The 17,421-nt window shown below is 49.5% G+C and overlaps 1 protein-coding gene across 1 annotated transcript; it reads right to left on the bottom strand.

Annotated features, from left to right (window-relative positions):
• Positions 1-841: 841 nt before the first annotated feature.
• LOC122919896 (UDP-galactose translocator-like) lies at positions 842-12,083 on the bottom strand. Its single transcript, XM_044269078.1, has 4 exons — positions 11,928-12,083; positions 10,194-10,379; positions 6,476-6,627; positions 842-3,230 (listed from the first exon to the last, which is right to left on the bottom strand). Exons 1-4 carry the CDS (start codon positions 12,028-12,030, stop codon positions 2,544-2,546), a joined length of 1,128 nt encoding a protein of 375 aa, XP_044125013.1. The 5' UTR covers positions 12,031-12,083; the 3' UTR covers positions 842-2,543.
• Between the last annotated feature and the right edge of the window lie 5,338 nt (positions 12,084-17,421).

The raw sequence follows: 17,421 nt of genomic DNA, 5'->3' as shown, positions 1-17,421 counted from the left end.
CCCACTGAAATCAACAGAGTGGCCAGTCACACCTGTACTCTAGAATATGCCCCCAATGTCTCATAGGTGCGGGTCCCAAATCTATCTTTAGAACAGAGCCCGCAAAGTGAAGGAGGGTGCATGTGCAGCCACCATCTTTTGATTCATATTCAAGAGCCCAAAATAGCTGACCGGTGCGCTTGGCAGTCCCACTTAAATGAACAGAAAGCGCAGCCACAACTCCATTCACTTCTATAGGGCTGACGGACATAACTGAGCCAGCACTCGGCTATCTCCACCACTCACATAGGAATCAATGGAGGGCTGCCGCAAATGCGTGGTGCGGCCTCCTTTACATCACGGGCTCTGTTCTATAGAGAAAGTGCAGGTCCCAGAGTTGGGGCCACACCTCTCAGACATTAGGGGGTATATCACTAGGATATGCCCCCAATGTCTGAGGCGAGACAACCCCTTTGACTCTTACAATCCTGCCGCCTATGGGCAGTAGTTTTTTCTGCAGGATTAGTATTACATTCCCCGCCATATGGGTGACCTGTCTATTATGTCTTATGAACAGGAATGGCTCCTGCCAGACAGACCCACAGGCAGTTCGGAGGTAAGGCTCTGCCCTCATCTGGTTATGGGAACACATTTGCCATATGCTCTAAGGAAGCTTCCTGCGCAGACGCTGAACACATCCATAGGCCCCACAGAGGGCAGGAGTGGGATGCACCAGCATAGAGTGGGCCACCTACACCATGCGCGACACTCCGCCTATGGGACATGCAGCAGTCTAACAGACAGACGCCCGGAGGTGGGGGTCACGTTAGTCAGCGGTGTCAGGATTAATGAGCACAAACCATAAAGAATAAATAGAAATGATTTTATTTTACAGAAGAACAAGTAATGTTTAGTGCAAGAAGGAAACAATAACATGCAGAAGAAGCCATGGTAGCGGGGACTGTCACCGAGGGGGGTACGGGGTGCTCGTCACATTATCTGCAGGGTTAGGGAAGGCAAAGTATAGGAAAACCAACTCACCAGTCAGAACCCCCACCCACCATTATAACAACCCCTCATAGTGCCCCCATATAAAATAATCTAATAAATACTCCCAGAATCAAATGTGCACAGGTCATCGGGCAGGTGAAGACCAGTCGGCTACAGAGACCACCTGAGACGGACCCCCAGGCAGTGCAGTAGATACTAAACAGGTTTATCCCTGGTCCCTCCAGAGATAAGTGGTGCCAGGTATCCCCAGCACCACTTACTATCGCCAAAGCTGCAAATAAGTCATTACCGCTCGTCATTTCTATGGAAGGTGGGAGATGAGCAGCTGCCAGTCCCTAAACTAGTCCCACCAGGGCCCCAAATACACTGTCCATGGTCTGTGTCTGATATTGACTTGATTTGGGTTTAGCTGCAATTCCACACCCAGCCTACAGACAAGAGGGGGCGCTGTTTTTCAAACCTTTATAGGTAGTTTATAGATGCCCCGACTTCTGGAGGGCACCTGCCGCATGATCTGTGCGCTTACATTTAAATGATCTCCCTTCGGCATAAAAAAATAATAAAAAAAAATTAAAATATATTTACAAGTGACATTGCGAGAGTCGGAACCTGCTCAGAACCAGGCTCGCGCCATGACATCACATTCACACACAACGGGTAACGCCCGCAATTGCTCCGTATAATACCAGCAGTGTCTGCAGGATCCATACATCCTATATACTGTCAGGCTGGTTGTGGTCTCACTCGCTGTACGCAGCACAGGTTTCACACAATCGTACGGTCTGCGACGGCCACATTTCCCTTCTGGACCATGGCTTGCTGCATCATGGCAACCCGTGCTGCTGTGAGTACAGTACAGCAGAACAACAATTAGGCTGGGACTCACAGCAGCATAGGTCTCTGATGTAGCAAGTTCAGCTGGGAAATGCAGCTGTCAGACAGACTATATATGCTGTTTTGCAGGAGAAGATAGATGGCCTTCCTCCATTGCACACGAGCTTCTGCTACCACCCTGGGGTGCAGAAGCTCCTGTCAGCATGGATGCCATCCCTGTGCACTCATCAGTACAGAAGGTGACAGCACCCATATGCAGATGGCGGGGTGGCACATATACTGTTTAGTGGACAAAATACAGAGATTTTTGAGGTAACGGGAACAAGTGAGAGATTAATTAACAGAACGGACTCCCCAAAAAAACCATGAGGCACCTGTAGTAACATGTACGGACGCATTCACAAACATGAGACTCATACTTCACACACACGCAACGCGCCAATACAAAGAGGTATACGGCAACGTGCACACCGGGAAGAGAGGGCTGACGGACCTGGTTGTAGTGTGTGAGCACATGGGTTAGTTCTCGGAGCAGTAGGTTAATGCCAGCAGGGGGCAGAAGTGGTTACTGCTGGAAAAAAAAAAAAAAGATGGAAGTAAAACACTGTGACCTCCCCTCCGAGAGACTGCACGTGACATCAGCCCCAGACCGGTCTCCATTCGGGTGCTGCCGCTTACACCTAACGTCAAGAAAACAGGGTGAGAAGTAGACAGGTCCTTCAATTGGTGAGCACTGACTTTGGCAGGAATGGCTCCTTGTGTGGTGGCGTCTGGCTGATGTTGGACAGGGCTGGGTCAGGTGTCCGGGGGAGGCTGTATAAGTACACAGCACCTATGACCAGTCCAGCACCCAGTGCAAACGGAAGGTCCACGTGGAATCCAAAGAGGTGAACAGAGGCGGCTGTGGACACCACGATGGACAGCGACGTGGCGAAGCCTTTCAGGATGTTGTCTGCGTATTTGACCACCACGGCCACCAGGAGGCCGCCGAAGGCCTGGTTGAAGATGACGCACCACACCAGAGGAGTGTAGCCATAGAAGAAGCCCCGCTCGGCCACCGCTGCTCCATCTTGTTGCCACATGGCCAGGAGCCCCAAGACCGTGCCAAAGATGCCAAGCTGAATGTTGCGTAGCCAAACTGAGCCGGAGCTGCCCTTCAGGATGCGCTCAAAGTACACGCCAGCAAAGCCGGAGGAAAGACAGGACACGCCCACCGCAATCAGGCCCACGATGTAGTTCTGACCGCTCGCTGCCACGCTCTCCTTCCCACCAGACTGCTCAGACTGGACGATGGCCACGCCGATGAAGAGGATGACGAGGGAGCCCCACTGCAGACGGGACAGGCTTTTCCTCAGGAGGAGAACGGAGAACAGCGCGGTGGTCAGGATCTTCAGCTGATACGTGACCTGCAACAGCAGAGGAGACGTCAGGGCAGTCATGGTAAGAAAGCTCCGTCACTGAACATTCCTACAACCTCCTGATACACCTTGTGTGTTTGCTGTCAGTGAATGAGAACATTCGGAGGCAGTAAACCTGCACATAGCCAGTCCTGCTCTCTGCTGAGAACTACATCTAACCGTATCCGGTGTAGACAACGCTCTGCGAGCTGCACAGATCCGCCTCTGCTGGTTTGGTACAGTGTGTCAGTCTGGAGTCGCACAGCATTATCTGGACTGAACACAATTATATCCACATCTCAGCTAGGACTACATATGTACAGATTACTGCCTCTGATTGCGGACGAGTTGTCATTCACTGACAGCTAACAAAGATCTTGAAGCTGTTGGAGAACTGAACAATGTCTAATAGCAAACAGTATAACTTTTTTTATACAGAGATTAGGCTTAAAGGGGTTGTGCAGTGATTTATACTGGTGACCTATCAATATCGGAACGGTGGGGGTCCAACGCCCACCACCGAGCAGCTGTCTGAGGAGGAGCTCCATGCGAAAGAGGTTTCCGTGCAGTGTAATAACAAGTACTTGCTCCATTCAAGTGAATACTTGTAATTGCACTTTGCCACTAAGCCGTTTCGCGCCTAAGGAAGCGTTGAGGTGCGAAACTGCTGTCGCCACGAGCTACCAGCCTGCGCTGTGTGTTTGTCCGCCCCATGCCTACATCGCTGACTGTACATGACATTTGGAATACAGCATATCCTCTTTTCGGCGAGTGCCGCCTAGTCGTCGTCTCTTCTTTGTTGTACATTTGAAAGACTTAGAGGCAGAAGCACCGCCTGGAGAAATAGACCTATAGCTGGTATGAAGAGGGAAAGAAGTCGTGCCACCCCCTCCGTGCTTGAAATTTTTTTTTCGTTACTTGTGTATGACTTTCTGATCACTTTATTGGGAGTTGAAGCGGCCATTTAGATTTTTCTTTCCATTACAGCGTTTACTGTACAGGATAAATATATTTATATTTTAATATTTTGGGATGTAGCGGTGCCCATGATATATTTTTTTTTTTTAATATGGAGAAATTAAAATTTTATTTTATGTTTTATATTTTTAGAAAGTTTTTAAATTAGGTATTAGGCTCACCTCTCGGTGCACCAGAAGTTCTCCACTCCGTACTTAGAGATGCTCTTCCTGTTACCTTGATTGACATCACGCCTGCGCCATAGTCAGCACAGTGCATCTGCAGATCACATCATCCTCCACCCAGAAGAGGGGGCATTCAGCTTTGTTTGGGTGGAGGATGATATCATCAATGCCGCAGCAATCATCTACGCTGCTGAAGAAGCAGTGGCAGATGTACTGCGCATGCGCTGATGGTGCAGACTACAGGGATAGGCGGAATATCTGTCCCTTGTCAAACAAGGCGAAGAGGGGAGTGGCTCTAAAGAGAACTTGTCCCCTCTCCGGACATATCTGCATTCCCCTATGTAATACCAGCATCTATTCTTATGACTCTATGATGTGCCATTCCTTTATTATGCCTTCTAGAAATGATGAATTGCTGTCAGTTTGCTATGAAGGTCCAGCTGGGTGTTACTAGTTGAAGGTGGGTCCCTGCACAGTCTGACATCCAATCAATGCTGCTAGTGGCGACTGGTAACACCCATCTGGACAGTCATTGAAAAAGGCTGGCAATTCATCCACAACTTCTTGCAGTAATAACAGAGGAACAGCACAACATCAAGTCATAAGAATAGATGTCAGGAGAGCCGAGGGGTCCTCTTTAATTTATACAAACTCAGAAAACTTTATTTAAAGGGAACCTGTCACCCAAATGGCCCTGTTGAGCTAATCACGTGCACACTGGTCACACTGGTTTTCTTGAAGTTCACAATCCGTGTATTTGTGTCGGAAAAAACAACAACTTAAAACCGTACCTGACGTCAGGAACGTTGTCTTAGTGGAGTCACTGGGGCATGTCCATCTCCCTAGCATCATTGGTGATGTTTTGATCCGCGTGACTGGGAGATGCAGCGATGCGGGTCATGGGGAGCGGGGTAAATATAATCTATATGAGGGGCCCGGGCATTGGGGGGGGGTCGGTCATTATAGGAGTTGGATAACACTTTTAAGGGAGAAACGACGGGAACAATAGAGCTACCTAAAACTTTAAACTTTGTAGGTTAGAGAGTGAGGACAGAAGCCCAGAACGGTTACATTTCCATAATGATATGCTCAGCAGGACCTAGAAAATTGTGTGGAACCCCGCACCGAGGCACCAGAGAGTCACCGGTGGATCTCCCAGCAGAAGAAGGGACTGGAGGCGAACTGGAAACCATTATACGTGGACTGCTTAACGGGTCTTGGTAATAAATCAATAAAGCTTTCCGAGCACAGAAAACCTTTTCACGTGTGTTTCATTCCTGGAGGACGACTCCACCCAGGCATCTACATCAATGAGAGCTTAGGGGTGGCGGTGTGGAGAGTAGTTGTGCCCCAGCAGCCACCATCTTATATTATAATTTCCTGCCACCCGGGGAACATCTAGTAACAAAGGAGTCAATGTACCCAAATATGGCCCAGACAGGGTCCGAAGGTGCTGCCGACATTTAAAAGGAGTACGAGCAGACAGAAGAGTCAGCCAAACTTGTAATTTATACATTTATATCTCTGCTCTTTCTGAACTTCAGATGGCCTGTGTGTATACAGAGAATGCTATCAATCACTGAGAACACTTCCCCCGTGTACAGTGAAGTCAGAAATAGCAGAGATATAAATACATTTATAAATTACAAGTTTTATTGTATCTTTTCCCCCAAAAAAACTCTGCTCAGCTCCTTCTGCTCTATAACAGGCTGTCTGCAATGAATTTCATAGTGACGGGTTTCCTTTAACACCTGCTGCCCTTGAATGGGTATTAGAGGTTTAAGGGTTATTCCTACTGGACATTTCTGGCACAGACACAGGATATGGATCTGAGATCCACTGCTGTGGGACTTCTGAAAATATGCGCTCGGCTTTTTTATTTTAAAGAACCTTAGGGGGAATGAAGAAGGACGAGTGGGTGCAGCAGGGCCCTGCTCTTTAAACAGAAGAGGTTCCCAGATGTGGGATCTGCACCTATCAGTCACTGATGCAGTAGGTGGGAGTACCCCTTTAAGACGGTGCCTCAGGAATGTATTCACAAGGGGCTCAGCCTCCAATCAGCTCTGACGGCGACATTGAGGGCGTGTGAGAAGGCGCCGGCTGCAGTCTTACCTGGAAGGTGGCTGCTGGCAGATTAGATATGGCCACGTACTGGAGGTTATTCTGCAAGGTGTAGATGAGGGAGGGCACTGCCAGCTTCAGGGTGTCCATGTACTGGATAATGACCGCGTCATACAGGAACACAGCCAGCTCCTTCACATTACCTGCAAACACGGAGAGCACATGTCATATACACGTGTACACAGCCTGCACTGGTGCCATCATAGGTGGGAATAGGACGGGGGTCTTAGTGGCCCCTGCTCTGCTGTCAGTGTTATCATAGGGATCCACATGAAGGTGTGTACACAGGCGTCATCCACCCATACCGCCTACTATACAGCACACCACAGGTTAAATATTATCTCCTGATTAATCATTACAGGGCGAGCTCTCCTTTCCTTTGTATTTTGTAGACCTCTGCTTCCTGTCAATGAACTGCAGCATCCACGTTTACATTCAGGGTTCCAAAACCCATCCAGAGGGGAGCCTCATGCATCCTGCGCCCCGATCGGCAGAGCTGGGTCAGGTTTTAGCAGTAATGACCCATCCCAAGAACAGGTCGGCAGGGGTCCAAGACAGGGGCCCCCGATCAGCTGACTGTGGGGGGCATCGGACTCTCACCGATCTGCTTCTGGTGACCTGTTCTAGGGATAGGCCATCAACTGGTAAATCCTGGAGAACCCCTTTAAAGGGATTCTGCACTTTGTTTAAACTGATGATCTATCTTCTGGATAGATCACCAGCATCTGATCGGCGGGGGTCAAGGGAACGGAGCTTATCCGCGCCCAGGCCAGTGATACTAGTCGTGACGTCACTGGGCCTGCGGTAAACAGTGAGAAGGCCGCGGCGCTTCTGCCTTCTCAAACAGCTGATCGGCGGGGGTCCCGAGTGTCGGACCCCCGCCGATCAGATGCTGATGATCTATCCAGAGGAGATCTAGATCATCAGTTTAAACAAAGTGCAGAACCCCTTTAAGCCTTTGGATGTAAACTATGAATCTTGCCATTCACTATCAGCAAGCAGAGATCTTGAAAACTGTGAAGAAATTAAACAAAGTATATTAGATTGATTTGAAGAAAGGCGACCTTCACACGGGGACTGAAGACACCTTCAATAGCTTGCTGGAGGTGTGTACGTGTTCTCGACTCGAAGTGAGCAGAAAACCGCCGCCAGACAACCCCTGGATTAGGCAGGAAAATTCTGTTTGCCCTATTCTTCCCTCCCTTGACATAATCTGTTGGGGGAGGATGGGAGCTCCCCAAACACATTAGACCGAAACCCACCGCTCTCAGCTGACAATACAAAAGAATAAAACCCCGCCAAGACAGCCCGGCATAGAGTCCTGTAAGTGCCCAGAGCGTGCGGCACCCGACGCCACCGCAGGAGAAGCTACGGAGACATTCATGGTATCAGGGATCTCTGCAGACGTGCAGGAGATAAGCGGGTGCATTCAGGACAGCCATAACTGCCCCCCTATATCTAGTAAATAAAGCGGGTTCAGCCCAAACATGGACACATCATCGATATGTCCTTCTCGCTTAGGAGACGACAACCCCGGTGCTCCTAACCTGTGCCCCATTTTTAAGGCTACTTTCACACTTGCGGCGCCGGAACTGCCTGCCGGATCCGTCAAAACGTATGCCAACTGATGGCATTTTAAGACTGATCCGTCTTACAAAATGCATTGAAATGCCGGATCCGTCTTTCCAATGTCATCCGGAAAAACGGATCTGGCATTTATTTATTTTTATATTTTTTTCCAGTCTGCAGATCCGGCACTAATACATTCCTATGGAAAAAAATGCCGGCATTCTGGCAAGTGTTCATTTTTTGGGGGGCCTGAGATAAAACCGTAGCATGCTGCGGTATTATCTCCTTCCTGATCAGTCAAAAAGACTGAACTGAAGACATCCTGATGCATCCTGAACGGATTACTCTCCATTCAGAATGCAGGGGGATAAAACTGATCAGTTCTTTTCCGGAATAGAACCCCTGTGACAGAACTCCGGAAAAGAAAACCGCTAGTGTGAAAGTACCCTAATAAATCCACTGTCCCGTTCCCTCCACTTCGGCTCCAACGGCACCTGACAGACGTGTGCCATTCAAGCACATATGGTTCCTGAGGCCTGTGATTGGCTGCAAGAGTCAGGGGACCAATCCATCTCCAGTCCTACAGGGGACCAGAAATGGACACGCCAGGACCTCAGTCTTTAACGTTCCTATACAGGTCAGGAGCATTGGGGTGGTCAGCTCCTCAGCCCATGGAGCCTGGGTACCCGATGCGCTCCACTTCCTGTTCTGACATGGCAAATCATTGGCTGAGGCGGGCCACCGCTGCAGCCAGTGTTTGGCCGAGGAGCACTCCCTGACGTGTCGGAACAGGAGCGGAGCCGAGACCCTGGCACCGTGGGAACAGTAGCGGTGGAGGATCCTTGAGGTAGGCATGAGCTTTGTTTTTGTTTTTTGAGGCAGGATCAACTCTATTGAAAACCTATGTCTGGTGGGGTTAATCCTGCTGAACATAGCTTTGTTAGATCATTTATGAGGAATTCGACTTGTAATTATGCAAATGAGCTGTTCAAGGCACCAAAGGGGCGGCCTGTGCTTCTTGGTGCCCCTTAGTACCTCTGCTGTGTAGCAATTGCTATGCCCTGGCATCTCACCTGGGCCAGTAATCCTGCGTCTGCACCGTAGATTTACACTAACAGCGCTTGCGCAGTACAGCTGCTTCTCCGGCAGCACAGGTGACTACTGTGCATGCATCCATGGAGTCATCGTCTAGCCGGAAGAGGAGATGATCAGCTTCACTAGGAGAAGACATGGAGGATCATGACCTCCACTGAGCATCTCCTCTTCTGGCTAGAGGATGACATCATCGACGCATGCACAGTAGTCACCTGCGCTGATGGAGAAGCAGATGTACTGTGTAGTGTAAATTTACGGTGCAGATGAGATGCCAGGCCCTGCCAATCATGGGAAGGGGGAAGCTAAGGTGTATTGAGGGGCTCAGGCCCACCTCTTGAAGTTTAATTCCTCATGAAGGGTCTAACGGACTTATGTAACAAAGGTACGCTGTTTCTCAGCAGGATCAACTCTATCAGGCAGTATACCCGATTCAATAGGGTTGATCCTGCTGACACATGCCCTTTAAAGCATTTGCAGCCCATTGAAAAAACCTTTTCCCCCAGATAGAATATTCCTTTAAGGCCTCATGCACACGACCGTTGTTTCATTCCGTGTCCGTTGTTCAGTTTTTTTGTGATTTTCTGCGGACCCATTGACTTTCAATGGGACCGTTGAAAACTCGGCTAATGCACCGTTTGCCATCCGCGTCCGTGATCCGTGGTTCCAGTCCGTCAAAAAAATATAACCTGTCCTATTTTTTAACGGAAAACAGTTTGCGGACCCATTCAAGTCAATGGGTCTGTGAAAAAACGCAGAGGCACGCAAGATTGTCATCCGCGTATCCGCGTCCGTTTTTTTTCCTATCATTTGCATAGCAAACTTGACTTAGACTTTTTTTTTTACTTTCCTTCATGTCTGGTGATCCTCCAAAAATAAAGGAAGACACACGGAAACAACGGAACCCCATTTTGCGGAACGGAACACAACAACGGTCGTGTGCATGAGGCCTAAGGCTCGTGTCTGTAAAAGGGAAGAACAGGGGGAGTGGTTTACCGAAACTCCACCCATGAGAGCGCTTGGCATCAGCCCAATACCAGGTACCTACCTCTCTTCTGGGCCAGCATGAGCAGCAGGCAGGTAATGCCCTTGAGAACCTCTGCCATGACCACGGCGGTGGTGGAGAAGAAGCGGTCCCCGGGTAAGGTGCGGGCATATCGAATGCTGAGGATGAGGGATGCGTTCTGGACGACCAGCACGGCCAAACTGAGATACTTGAGGCGCCGATTGACCCCTGCGGGAGAGAAAGGGCAGAGCTTACACGCGATCCAGTTATGTGATGGGAAGAGCCGGGACCCTCTACCCTCCAGCAACAGACCGGTTGCTATGGACGTGCAACCAGTCTGTCCCAAACCAGATATAGGGGAGGGGGTAACTGTATGGTGGACAACTCACAGGACAGTCCCTACCAGTTATCAGGACGTCATTCAGACTGGAGACAAAACCTGCAGCCGTCCACAGATACCACTAATATTGGGGAGCGTGAAGGACTGTGAATCTGCCGCTGTCCCCTCCCACCGTCTTTAGTGTGCTAATTCAGGTGCAGGATAAATGGAGCGGGGATAATGAAAGCGGCGAGCGCACACGCCCTGCCAAGGTATTCCAGTACCTCCAGTCTGGATTAACATCTCATTGACGTCTGCACTGGTCACACCGGCCGTGCAATATACAAAGGTGCTCAGTGTCCGGGGGGGGGGGGAGGCTTCGGATAACTAACACAAGCAGCATTCATACCAGCCGCACACAACACTACGAGACCACCCCGCACCCACGCAGTACCCCAGAGCACCCCTCATTACCTACCCAGCCCTGCACTTCCCTCTGCAACACTCAACAGTGGAGATTTACTGCAAAGTGTGAAAAAAAAAGACTTAAAAAAAAAAAATTATAATAAAAGGAGGGGGACGTCACTAAGAGGCGTGCGCACCACCATTACTGCTCTCCGTTATCAGCCATTTCAAAGCGAATCGAGCAGACAGACCCCTCCCCTGCCGGGACACGGACCGATATCGGCTGCGGCACTATTATAAGCTCTGACCGATATCGGCTGCGGCACTATTATAAGCTCTGACTGATATCGGCTGCGGCACTATTATAAGCTCTGACTGATATCGGCTGCGGCACTATTATAAGCTCTGACGTGCGGCTTCCGTTACCCTACAGACATCGTCCAGCGCCCACCAAGACTTTAATCCCCCCCCACACACACAATCCGATGAATGCCCCCCCCCCCCCCCCGGACATAAGGCACTGGCTACACGGCAACTGTGGTTTCAACGCAGATAAATCGCACCGTTTTTTGGACGCAGGACCTGATGTCGCCGTGGAGACGTGACAGGGCTCTGCTGATCGCTAACCCCCTTGCGTACGGCTTATACCCACTGGAGCGGGGGTCCGGGGCTCTTCACGCCTCCTACCGAGATTAAGACGCCAGCCGTGGGACCCTCAGAGGCGAATCTTGTCACCTAGCAGGAGATCGTGTGTCCCCCCGGAATCCCCCTTTAATCAGCCAATATAGATATATACTACAACCCACAGCAGGAACATGACGAGCTGTGAACTACTACCCCCAACTTGAGACTATGAATGACCCCTGTAAGGCAGCACTGCTCATGACAAAGACATATGAGGGACTACAAGTCCAAGGAACTTGGCGCATTATAGACAATGCTGGGAGTTGTAGTCCAGACATGGGTTGGAAAACCCTTCAAGGGAAAAAAAAAACACTGCCTTGTTGGACTACAAGTCTCAGCCTGCCCCCTGCCCCTCCGCAGACACTCACGGTCTCCTGCGCTCCTTCCTGGCGGGCTCCCGGGCTCGCTCATCTCAGACTGCAGCTGCTTCATGTCCCGCTCCTCGTCCACCGCTCCTGCAGCCGCTGCCATATCTCCCGGCTCAGCCGCACTTCCGGGTCCGACGCTCCACGGCAGCACCGCCAGCTCACTTCCGAGCCAACGTCATCAGCCAGGCTTAGGGGGGGAACCTTGGTAACAGGAACCTTCCTCCGTGCAATAGTTTCCGCGTTACGTCATCACTTTAGACGCCAACGTTCACTGAGAGGCGGTGTTCTGTCAGAATACTGTACCTTATCAGAATGCTATACCCCCCTCATACTATGGTAGCGGCCAAACCTCCATATACAGGAAACAGGGGCATGTAATATTGTATGCAGAGCGGGGGGCATGTAATATTGTATGCAGATAGGGGGGGGGGCATGTAATATTGTATGCAGGGGGAGGGGACATGTAATATTGTATGCAGAAGGGAGGGGGGCATGTAATATTGTATGCAGAAGGGGGGCATGTAATATTGTATGCAGAAGGGGGGGCCATGTAATATTGTTGCAGAAGGGGGGGATGTTAATATTGTATGCAGAAGGGGGGGTCATGTAATATTGTATGCAGAAGGGGGGGCCATGTAATATTGTATGCAGAAGGGGGGCCATATATATTGTATGCAGAAGGGGGGGCCATATAATATTGTATGCAGAAGGGGGGGGCCATATAATATTGTATGCAGAAGGGGGGGCCATATAATATTGTATGCAGAAGGGGGGGGGCATATAATATTGTATGCAGAAGGGGAGGGCATATAATATTGTATGCAGAAGTGGGGGCATATAATATTGTATGCAGAAGGGGAGGGCCTATAATATTGTATGCAGAAGGGGGGGCATATAGTATTGTATGCAGAAGGGGGGGCCATATAATATTGTATGCAGAAGGGGGGGGCCATATAATATTGTATGCAGAAGGGGGGGGGGCATATAATATTGTATGCAGAAGGGGGGGGGCATATAATATTGTATGCAGAAGGGGGGGGCATATAATATTGTATGGCAGAAGGGGGGGCATATAATATTGTATGCAGACAGGGGGCATATAATGTTGTATGCAGAAGGGGGGGGCATATAATATTGTATGCAGAAGGGGGGGGGGCATATAGTATTGTATGCAGAAGGGGGGGCATATAATATTGTATGCAGAAGGGGGGCATATAATATTGTATGCAGAAGGGGGGGCCATATAGTATTGTATGCAGAAGGGGGGGCATATACTATTGTATGCAGAAGGGGGCCATATAATATTGTATGCAGAAGGGGGGGCATATAATATTGTATGCAGAAGGGGGGGCCATATAATATTGTATGCAGAAGGGGGGGGCCATATAATATTGTATGCAGAAGGGGGGGCCATATAATATTGTATGCAGAAGGGGGGCCATATAATATTGTATGCAGAAGGGGGGGCATATAATATTGTATGCAGAAGGGGGGGACCATATAGTATTGTATGCAGGAAGGGGGGGGGGGCATATAATATTGTATGCAGAAGGGGGGCCATATCATATGTATGGAGAAGGGGGGCCATGTAATATTGTATGCAGAAGGGGGGGGGGGGGCATGTAATATTGTATGCAGAAGGGGGGGCCATATAATATTGTATGCAGAAGGGGGGCCATATAATATTGTATGCAGAAGGGGAGGGGGCATATAATATTGTATGCAGAAGGGGGGGGGCCATATAATATTGTATGCAGAAGGGGGGGCCATATAATATTGTATGCAGAAGGGGAGGGGGCATATAATATTGTATGCAGAAGGGGAGGGGGCATGTAATATCGTATGCAGAAGGGGGGGCATGTAATATCGTATGCAGAAGGGGGGGCATGTAATATCGTATGCAGAAGGGGGGCATGTAATATCGTATGCAGAAGGGGGGGCATGTAATATCGTATGCAGAAGGGGGGCATGTAATATCGTATGCAGAAGGGGGGGGCATGTAATATCGTATGCAGAAGGGGGGGCATGTAATATCGTATGCAGAAGGGGGGGCATGTAATATCGTATGCAGAAGGGGGGGCATGTAATATCGTATGCAGAAGGGGGGGCATGTAATATCGTATGCAGAAGGGGGGGCATGTAATATCGTATGCAGAAGGGGGGGCATGTAATACGTATGCAGAAGGGGGGGGGTCGGTAATATCGTATGCAGAAGGGGGGGCATGTAATATTGTATGCAGAAGGGGGGGTGTAATATTGTATGCAGAAGGGGGGGGGCATGAATATTGTATGCAGAAGGGGGGGGCATGTAATATTGTATGCAGAAGGGGGGGCCATGTAATATTGTATGCAGAAGGGGGGCCATGTAATATTGTATGCAGAAGGGGGGGGCTGCCGTTTAAGAACAAAGGGGGGGGGGCTGCGTAATATGTGCTGAGGGGGGTCGTGTAATATTGTATGCAGAGAGGGAAGGTGTAATATTCTTTGTAGGGGGTGGGGTGCAGTGTAATATTGTATGCGGGGGGGGGGGGGGCACATGGTATCTGACATGTTTTACTGGATAGAACAGGTTTCCATCTTCTCCGCACCCGATATTTATTCCTATAGATTTTCTACTGTACAAGTCGAAGTGAAAGCTGCCGGTTTTACTGTTTTTAATAAAAACTTATTGTTGAACCAAAAAAAAAATGTATTCTATATATTTTTGTTCATTTCTCTATTTTTTATTGCCATTCTTCCATATTCTCGGCGCTCGTAGCTGTGCGTAGAGACGGCGCAGACGTCTGGTTAGTGTTGAGCGACATGAGCTTCAGAAGCTTCATTCAAAACTTCAGCGTAATACTATACAGCGATTCGTCTCCGCACCGTGTTAGAATGTATGGGCTCCGAGGAGCCAAAGTAAGTTATTCACGAAGTCGCGCGAGACGCCATTCAATAACTCCGGTAGTTGATTTTTAAAGTGGAAAAACACTTTTAAACTTGAAACCGAACTCGGCTCCGTTCAGAGGTTCTAGACGGGACCGGAGCCGAGTTCGGTTTCAAGTTTTAAATTGGTAAAAATCAACTACCGAAGTTATTCAATGGAGTCTCGCGCGACTTCGTGAATAACTTACTTTGGCTCCTCGGAGCCCATACATTCTAACACTGTGCGGAGACGAATCGCTGTACGGTATTATTTCGAAGTTTTGAACGAAGCGACTTCGGATGAAGCCTCCAACGCTCACTTCCCTCGACACCAACAATGGCCTAACAGACGCGCACATTACACCGCCCTGCGGATCCGTGAGGAGAAGCGTTTACTGCTACTAGGGGACTCCCTGTACAATGCTTTAACCTCTTCCTGACCACCCAACGTAAATATATGGTGAGCGCGTTGACATCGACGCAGTGCCTGCTGAATGTAGATAGAAGTCTTCTGACTTCATGCAGCAGGACCTGCGCTGATGTCACCACGTGGTGAGCGCGATGACGTCATCAAAGGTCCTTTTGCAGGTCCTGAAAGAAGAAGCAAGAAGACGACGCCGGCTGCGCGATCAAGTGGATGAGATGAGTTAACTTTTTTATTTTTTAACCCCTCAATCGACATTTTCGTAAGCATTCTGTATTAATGAATGCTATTATTTTCCTTTATAACCACGTTCTAATTGAAAATAATAAAGTAAATGGGGTCCCGGGTAACTCCTCGTCTCCTTACCAACCGTGCGTGGTAATCCAATTTCTTGCCCCAGGCTGTAAACAAACACCATTTATGTGTGTATTTAAAAAAAGGTAGGTACACGTCTTGTATCATTAGGCCAGGGCCAGGATTTGCAGTTGTCAAAGGCTCATTCACACGACTTACCTAATAAAATCTATCATGGGGTACACGGCGGTACCAATACACCTTGCAATAAACCAAAGACCCAACTGGTCCTGCCTCATCCAGGGTGTCGCTGGCGTCGGCGCAATGTCCGCTGGATCCGTAACGAGGTCCCTGTGGTGACAGAGAAAAAAGAATAATCACATAAGGAAGGGACAGTGACTGGTAAATACCCAGAAGGGGGCACTGTGCTGGGCTCTAAGACCGAGCCGCCCCAATGTATAACAGCCTCATAGAGGGCATTTCCCCTTAATGCCACCACACAGTACTAATGCCCAAATTGTGCCTCCTTTACAGCATAAATGCCCACATTGGTGTCCCTTCATATTAGTTCTGCCCACCTTTGTACTCGTCACAGTAGTTATGTCCTCCTTGTGGCCCCTAACAGTAGTTATGCCCATCTTTGTGCCCGTCACAGTAGATATGCCCACCTTTGTTCCTGTCACAGTAGTTATGCCCTGATATGTGTCCCTTCACATTAGTTATGCCCACCTTTGTGCTCGTCACAGTATTTATGTCGTCCTTGTGGGCCTTCACAGTAGTTATGCCCACCTTTGTGCCCGTCACAGTAGTTATGTCTCGTGCACAAGCCCTTATACCGACGCTACAGTGCACCTCCATTACCCCTCTCTGAATGATGACGCCTACATCTCACATACTAGAAGCAGTTACTCTGCACTATAATGACCGCACAGCCTCGGACTCTCCTACTGTTATGGTCTGAAGCCCTGGACTAATCCTGCATCTGCTCTGCCGGTGTAACTCTGTCACTGTCCGCTAGATGGCGACAATGCACCAGTTCTGTAATTTGTGGAGACAATTGCTTAACCCTTAGTCACCTCAACATGAGCGACACAATTTATTAGATCATTGGTGGACCTACTCTTGGGACCCCTGAGGATCGATAGAACGGGGGACCCTTATCCTTCTGGGACCCCCAAAATGGAGTAGCAGGATGACCATGTGCACTGCGGCTCAATGCAGCTCTATGAGATAGCAGAGTGGAGCATATTATGCCCACCTGTCAGGGTCTAACAGCCATGGAAGAGGACATTCTGGCAGCCATTGCAACCCATCCTCCATCTGACCAATATTGATTACAGCACCTAAGGGGTTAAATGGCCAGGATCAGAGCTCCAATCCCAGCCACTGTAGCAGCAGCTTGACCGTACATCACAGCCATCTCCCGCTGCGGATGGCGTCATCACCGTGCCGTAAATTGACGGAATTTCATGCATGATGTAAATGTCTGTAAGGGGTTAATATATAGAGCGGAAGCTCCCGGGGTCATCGAGTACAATCGCCTCCATCTCCAGCCCCGTCAGACGTGTCCTGCCCATGTTTGTCTACACGGCGACGCACTTTGTGATGCACGCGTCAGCCATTCACGTCCCATCCCGGAAAATACACGGAAGCAGACCTGGGGCAATCAAACACTGAGCTCCTTGCTTCATCTGTCACCTGTGACTCTGACGTCCGTGGCGGCTCACCTGCCTGCAGCACCTCCCGCACCTGGCGGTTAACCACTTCTGCCTCTCTAAACTATGGAGCGGGTTCACACATGGTCACTGACCGCCACGATAAAGCCAGCCAACGTCTCGGTCGTTTAAAGGGCGGTTGCCGAAATCTACCCAC

The sequence above is a fragment of the Bufo gargarizans genome, chromosome 9, assembly GCF_014858855.1.
Source record: "Bufo gargarizans isolate SCDJY-AF-19 chromosome 9, ASM1485885v1, whole genome shotgun sequence".
In the NCBI taxonomy this organism is placed as follows: Eukaryota; Metazoa; Chordata; class Amphibia; order Anura; family Bufonidae; genus Bufo; species Bufo gargarizans.
The sequence above is the reverse complement of the archived record's forward strand: the minus strand, read 5'-3'. Positions and strand labels throughout refer to the sequence as shown.

Coding starts and splice junctions, on each gene's coding strand:
- LOC122919896 (XM_044269078.1), bottom strand. CDS start 12,030: ATGGCAGCGGCTGCAGGAGCGGTGGACGAGGAGCGGGACATGAAGCAG. Junction 10,380..11,927: donor AGGAAGGAGCGCAGGAGACC/GTGAGTGTCTGC, acceptor TCTCTCCCGCAG/GGGTCAATCGGCGCCTCAAG. Junction 6,628..10,193: donor CATGCTGGCCCAGAAGAGAG/GTAGGTACCTGG, acceptor CCGTGTTTGCAG/GTAATGTGAAGGAGCTGGCT.